General features: G+C 41.1%; 1 protein-coding gene across 2 annotated transcripts; it reads right to left on the bottom strand.

Moving 5' to 3' along the window:
* Positions 1-182: 182 nt before the first annotated feature.
* Positions 183-6404, bottom strand: dap3 (death associated protein 3). 2 transcript variants are annotated; one of them, XM_031734118.2, is made up of 13 exons: positions 6256-6404; positions 6041-6082; positions 5803-5916; positions 4520-4621; positions 4288-4396; positions 4092-4184; positions 3667-3797; positions 2542-2622; positions 1778-1942; positions 1611-1670; positions 1445-1534; positions 466-583; positions 183-382 (listed from the first exon to the last, which is right to left on the bottom strand). In XM_031734118.2, the coding sequence occupies exons 2-13, from the start codon at positions 6077-6079 to the stop codon at positions 297-299; spliced, it is 1188 nt and encodes a 395-aa protein (XP_031589978.1). In that variant the 5' UTR covers positions 6080-6082; positions 6256-6404; the 3' UTR covers positions 183-296. The 2 variants fall into 2 exon arrangements, with proteins under 2 accessions (XP_031589978.1, XP_031589979.1); XM_031734119.2 differs by having other exon boundaries at positions 6267-6403.
* Positions 6405-7035: the final 631 nt, after the last annotated feature.

Genomic DNA, 7035 nt, shown 5'->3' with positions numbered 1-7035 from the left:
CCAAAGTAATTAAACTTAGATTTTCTGTAATTTTACACATTACTTCATCCTATATTAAGATATCTCATTGATTAAATGTGTAGTTAAACTATTTACACTGACAGAAACTGAGGATTCACCGGTCCGGCCCGCATACGATCAAAGTGCTGACAAAACCAAAAGCAATATTTTTTTTTTTTTAACATTTATTTATCAAAGTAGCACGCATGCATCATAGTTTACAACGGTATACATATTACAGATATGGACATTGTATGTTTTTGTATTTCTAGTAGACTGATAGTGTGTGTGCATCCTCATAAGAAGCCACAAATTCTGTCCAACATTGATGGATTCCTGTTGCTCAAGAAGACGAGTTCTTTCTTCCCTTCCTCAGTTCGACCTGATTAGAGGAAAACAATTAAAATATTAGAAACGCAGCCTAAATTACATGTTATTAGTGTCGCCATCACCATCATCGCTCACTCTGTGGGTGCTGCAGCCAGTGGCGGTCCATATAGTAGAGGTAACAGCTCTCAAACTCCTTCTCGCTGTAGTTGGGCACAGAAACGGGAATGAATGGATCCATGCTGTCAAACCCTCTCTGATGATGAAAACACAAACAAGAAATCAGAACACAAGACGTCAAATCTCACGTTTTCAGCCATGTTTAAAGCCTTTAAAGCTGATGATCATTTACATACTGACAATAAGTTACAATAGAAAAATACAGAACATATGAATCATCATAAAAATGCAAAACATGCACTGCAGGCTCTAACAAATATCAGTGTTTACATAAGATAGATGCACTAAAGGGGGGGGGGAAATCAATAATGCATATTTCTAAATATGAATTAATGCATTTAAAAGAAAAGAAAAAGTTCAGGTCAAGCCCACACAGTGTGAACTTACATCACCAACACTTTTTAATGTTGGGGGGGATCAGAATGTTTTACGAGCCTGCTTTGAGTTTTATTGTTTAATCGTTGTCCAGAGTAAGAGGTGGGCGACAAAGATGGATTTATCGGTCCATCTGCAAATGAATCTTGTGACACGCATACATCAGACAAATATGGCTGTGATAAACAGAATGGACTGCATTGGCACAGTCACGCTGTATAACTGCAAAACTGAACCCAGCGAGCAGAATGGGGACACTGACAGAAGCATTCACATTCATGCTGCTGCATAGAAGAGCCAGCTTACTAAAGAAAGAGGGCGTGTATGCACTAAACAAAGAATAAGATTCATCCTTTGTTGACAAATGTCACAAGAAATCTGTTTTCTGACAATATTGCTGGTTATGCAGCATGATTTGATGCTCACAGACAATAAAATGTTGCTCAGTCTGCAATTTCCTGACTAAGAGCCAAAACTGAAAATGACAAGCAAAGACGAATCGGCTGTCACTGCTTGAGGGCGAGTGCTACAGATAATAAAGCACAATCAAATGACCTCTAACCTCTCCGAGCAGCTCTTGAGGCAAGTAGGCAGATTTGGGGGTGTAGAGCGATCCCGTCTGGGACAGAGTGGCGATAATGGCGCCTCCAGTCTAAAACAAGAGAGAGAGCGTTAATGGAAAGTCTCTTCAACATAATATTCTCGTAAACACCTTGTGTTCTTCTCACCCAGTCGTTCCTCATGAGCTTCCTCAGGTTATAAATCAAAGTGAGCTCCTCTGGATCGACCTGATAACAGTGAGAAAGTGAGACGCATGAGAATTTCCATCTGCAAACGTAGAAGAAGCCTGAAAACATTTTTGAGGAATAACAGGACTCTAAATGTGTCTTCTCACAGCACTCTTATCCTCCTTCTTGATGGTGGATCTTCCCCACAGGCCATTGACACCATCCACTGCCACAGCCAAGCGGAAGTCTGAACCCGGTTGCCCGCTTTGCAGCCTCAGCTCCTTCATCACCGCCCCCACAACATCACTGCTGCTCTTCACACGAGATACACCCTAGAGCGACGAAATGCCATTTGTTATGGAAGCAAAATCAAGAATATAAATAACAGTAACTCTGCAGCAGAAGAAAATCTGAGTTATTGTAGCGTGTGGGTGGGAGGGGGAAGCCTGTAAACATCCAGCTGTTTGATACAGAAGCCAAAAGAAGAAAGGAAGAAAAATCCTGGATACCTGTCTGTCTCCTCGCTGTTGTAGGATAATTGCTTAATATAAGCTTTATCCACATATATGACAAGCTTACCCCTACATTAAAAAAATATATATACACTGCAGCGCCATCTTTTAAAGAAATGGGAATAATAAGACAACTGATACAAGTGGGAAATTGACAAGCTGCATATAAATTCTTGCAGCATTTGTCAGCATGCATGGTGCAAAAGTATTGTTTTGATCCATCAGTGCTCAGTTCATTCACTATTGATCTCCACCAAGCACAGGCAAGGTGAAAGATGAAACTTTAATGACCCCTGTGTTGGGAATCAGTCAGGCAGGGCAAAAGAATCAGTAACAGGATGATGAAAATGTTTTGGAGGGTAAACACAAATCCTCTAAACAACAGAACTCCCACTTATTTGTATAGAGGGAGGACTCACCTGATCCACCAGCTCTCCTAACAGACTTCCCTCCTCGGTGAACTCTCTCTTTGTCCACATGTAGCGATGCTTTGTCTTTATCTGGCAAAGAAACAGAAACATTACACTCTCATCATTTCTATTTGAATTCCTCACCAGACTTTTACCCACAAAGACAAAAAGCAGCAGGAGGTCAATATCTCCAACCTAGTTTAAAACCTTATCTACAAATTTCCCCTTCAAGGTCATCTCCTTATGCACCTTTCCAACCCTTGCAATGTTTCTGATAGTTTTAGATTTGCTACCTTGAACAGCTTTTATGCCCACTTGCATATGTGCACTTGCAATATATACTGAATCTCCTCCAGTGTGTTCAAATGGCAACCTTTGTATTTTATTTTGAGAAAGAATTGAAAGTCAGAGGAGAACCAGATCTGGTGTGTAGGGTAGGTGAGGAGCCAAGATTGTGTTAGTGTAGTCAAAAACTTCCTGGCTTACAGATGCATGCTGAAATCACACATTCATAATTACAAGTAGTCAGAACAGAACTTTCAGGGAGCGTCGTAAAAATGGAAGCGGTCTGGACGTGCATAAGGAGAAGACTTGAAGACGGAACCTAACGAAGGAACATTTAAGCCAGTTATAGTAATTTTCAAGTTTGGTGGTTACATATGGGTACACATATTTACTATTTATAGACATTTTTTTTCTAGGGGGGTGCATTTAGTAGAAAGGACAGTATAGATTAGCCATTAAAGTAGGGACAGAAAGAGGGCGAGTGGCTGGAAGTGAATGAGGTGGACTGGGATCCAAACTACTGGATCAATAATGATCATAGTTAATGGCACACGGTTCGTCTGCTCAACCAGGTGTGCTATAGATGGAACATTTTTCTTCAAAATGTTACACAAGTTTGGATTAAGACCATTGCTGAAATTTACATGATACAGGAACCTGTGTCTCCATGTCAAACACACCATTTTCCAGGGGTAAAGACGGGTAGATTTAAATGGTGTCATTTAATAACTTAAGTTGGTCCTAAACTACATCAAAGCGAGTACTTGTAAAGCTTGTTTATAAGCCTTTATCTCACTTTGAACACTTAAAGTACTCTAAATACTGCGTATACTGTGTCCATATTGTTACCTTTGAAAGGAAGCGTTCGTTGGTGAGCCTGAAGTTGCGTAACCATGTCGTGGCTTGTAATGGCTGATCAAAGCGCGACGCATTATAGGACGAAGGCAGCAGCTCCTTACAGTTCTTCACCCATTGATGAGCTGCACGAGCAAATAAGATACTGATCGTTAACTTCTCACGCAGGAGATGCAGCGATTGTGAAATAATATATTCATCATTAAAAATAAATATAGTTTTAAAGACTTTTAAACCGACACCAAACTCTTTCTGAATGACTAATACATTTATCATTGGATTTGCAAGCAGGCTGGTTGAAAGTTGCTGACAGGTTGATGCCAGTCAACAAGGCACATAAACAGGCCATTGAATCAGAGCATCCCAAACACTTTCTTCCTGTTTACTAATCAGACATTTAGCCGATGTGTCTGTCTCACCATCAGGAATATGAAGCACCAGCCATCCCTGTGTGTAGCAGAAGTGGACCGTGTGACAGAGAGAAATCGTCTTCCCAGTACCCTTCTGCCCATCTGAACACCCCGATAAGGACAACGACTGCTTTAATCGGGATCAAGAGATAGAGTGCGTTCACTTTTCTGTGAGCTGCAGCGCAGGTGTGTTTCTGAAGGATACAAAATAAATATCGCAGAGCAGGTTTGCTGTAGTCTGTTTTTTTCAGGTAAGAGATGACCTCAAGGCTTGGCTGCCTCACCATGATGCAAGCTTCGTTAAATGTCTTCACCTAAAACCATGGAGAAGAATTTATCAGTGCCGCTTAAGAATAACAAAAACTACACTGTAATCTACAAACAAGGTCACGTTTGTAACTTTTCTATGCAGATCTCACATCCAAAGATGAACTTACCTGTTGCTGATAGCGCCAAGGGAGGCCTGAAGGGAACAGCGTGCGGATATGTGCAGAGGGCAGAGTGTAGTGCTGTCCGAGGTGCTTCTCTGAATGACATGCCTGGAAGGAAATACGGGTCAAAATCATAAGCTTTTTTCAGCCGTGCACTCGTTTCGATTAAAGTGACAACAAATTCCGATGTCAGCTTCAAGTCTGAATCAGCAATGCAGTCGCATTTCTATAAAAGCTGCAACAAAATGTTTTTAAATCAGATCTTTGTCAGTTGCTCAGCACCCCTCAGATTGCCCTAAAGCGAAATATATACTCGTCATCTATATAGCAACATTTTATCCACATTCCTGTAACCATTTTCACCGTATAAATAACAATCTGGCTGTAATGGTCATTAACGAGTTCTCATGTAGTTCATGCAGCACAAACAAAAATCTTCAGGACAGCAGAAGAGAGAATAAAACACAGTAAAACTAAAACTGACGATGCTCACTGACAAATCTTTTGAACAGACACCAAATTCTGTGAGTGCATGGCTTTTCTAGGCATTACATTTATGCAGCATAACCTGAACGTAAAAGTGAGTCGTGTCTACATGAGCGAGAGGAAAGAGTTTCACTCTATTTTGGGAGGAGGTTAGACTGACTTGTGAGAAGACTACTTCAAAGAAATTCAGCTAGATCAAACACATTTTCCTCTATCCGGAAAAATAACAACTTATAGTAAAAAAAAAAATAAAAAAGGAACAAACACTAATGAATCTAAAGTCTAACATGTGGCTTTTGACCTGAAATAGAAGATGATGTGTTTTCTTTTTGTTTTCTTTCATTTTGGTAAATTTTGACCTTTTGTTTGCTATGGCTGATTTTTATTCTTAAAAAAAATAAAAGAATAAAGATTTTTTGTTTAAATAATTTTCCCTTCAGTGTGTTGAATAGCAGTGGTGGTTTGTTTATCTGTTTTGTGTTTTTTGCTTTTCTTTGTTAAGATAATGCTGGGCTGGGAAAAAGGTCCATGTTTAATAGACTAATGATTCAACACTTATCCCAACAACACGTATCCCAAGTATGAATCCAGATACAATTGACTGTGATAACAGCGGCCTTTTCTGGCTGGTTCATTATAATATATACCAACATAAACCACTGGTTAAAACTGTGTTCTGGAATAAAAGAAATCTTGCTTTAACCATTTTTAGCTTTCAAATGTTCTGCTTCACTCCAGCTCAGCCTCAGAGCGTAAGCTGTCTGGGTGTCCTCAGAGCCAGCTTTGCCTCATGTCTTGCTTACCGGGTCGCTCTCCCGTGTCCTGAAGACTGAGAAAGGTTCAGGTTCCGAGTCTACAGCCACAGCCTCCTGCTGCTGCCTGCATCCACCGCTGTGAAGGGACCTTACGCGGGTTACCTGCAACATTTTGCCACAACAGCTGTCAGTGAAAACATTTTTGACCTGACATTTTGGACTATGGCGTGAAATATTAAAGTACTGTCCAGGTTACGAAGAAGCAGCTTCTAAAGCCTATCCTCACCGTTGGCCGTAGCCTTAAGGACAATCTGTGAAGAGCCATGACCTGAAACAGGGTGGACAGAGAGAAACAATTCAAACGCCAGGATGTATAAACACACACCAGTGTCCTGTAACCTTGCATAAACACTTAGCTAACAGCTAGCTGTGTCGTCCTGCAGACATGTAATAAGTAACGGGATCGAACCCAGAGCCGCGCGGACGCTGAAAGCTGCTCACCTGCGACTCACTTCATTAAATGTTCAGCGAGGAGGATTTCCACAAACGTCATCTGCTGAAAAGGCTCTCCAGACTCCGGACACGGAGAGTAAATACTGCACAAACCGAGCCGATGTCAATGTGCCAGACCTGTCATGGGCACCGCCATCATGCTGCACACAAAGGAAGTGACGTACGCGGTGGTTTAGCCAATCAGACCGCACGAAGCGAGGCGACAACAAATGAGGAAAATGGAGTTTATCAGACTTTGGCGTTTGGCCTCTGATAATTACGGTACAGTTATTATGACTGTTTAATAGATTATAAAGGGTAAAGACAGTGATCTTTAAAGCTATATCCCTGTTCTCTGGATTTATGTAAGATTAACAGCAACAGTACAGTAATCTCAGTTAACCATCAGATTAGTTGCCTGGAGATTAAACAAAAAAAAGTTACAAGGCTCGTGACGAATATTCATGATGAGAAATAAATCAGCTAAATGTCTTTGCTCATGCAATATACTTTGTGTTCTTCTTTAGGGATCACCTCTGCAGATCATCTGTCTCCATCTCAGCCTATCCTTAGCATCCCCCTCTGTCACATCAACCCTCTGCATGTACTCCTTCACTACATCCGTGAATCTTGAGGTCTCCCTCTTTTCCTCCTGCCTGGCAGCTCCATACTCAGCATCCTTTGTCCAGTATATCCCCTATCCCTCCTCTGCACATGTTCAAACCATCTCAGCCTTGTCTCTCTAACTTTGTCTCCACCTGCTCAACCTGAGCTTTCCTGTTAATATAC

The sequence above is a fragment of the Oreochromis aureus genome, linkage group 11, assembly GCF_013358895.1.
Source record: "Oreochromis aureus strain Israel breed Guangdong linkage group 11, ZZ_aureus, whole genome shotgun sequence".
In the NCBI taxonomy this organism is placed as follows: domain Eukaryota; kingdom Metazoa; phylum Chordata; class Actinopteri; order Cichliformes; family Cichlidae; genus Oreochromis; species Oreochromis aureus.
The sequence above is the reverse complement of the archived record's forward strand: the minus strand, read 5'-3'. Positions and strand labels throughout refer to the sequence as shown.

Excerpts from the sequence above, each read along its gene's own strand:
- dap3 (XM_031734118.2), bottom strand. The coding sequence starts at position 6,079 with ATGGCTCTTCACAGATTGTCCTTAAGGCTACGGCCAACG. Across the intron at positions 5,917-6,040 it reads CCTTAAGGCTACGGCCAACG|GTAACCCGCGTAAGGTCCCT; the intron begins GTGAGGATAGGC and ends AAAATGTTGCAG. Across the intron at positions 4,622-5,802 it reads GGACACGGGAGAGCGACCCG|GCATGTCATTCAGAGAAGCA; the intron begins GTAAGCAAGACA and ends ATTTCCTTCCAG.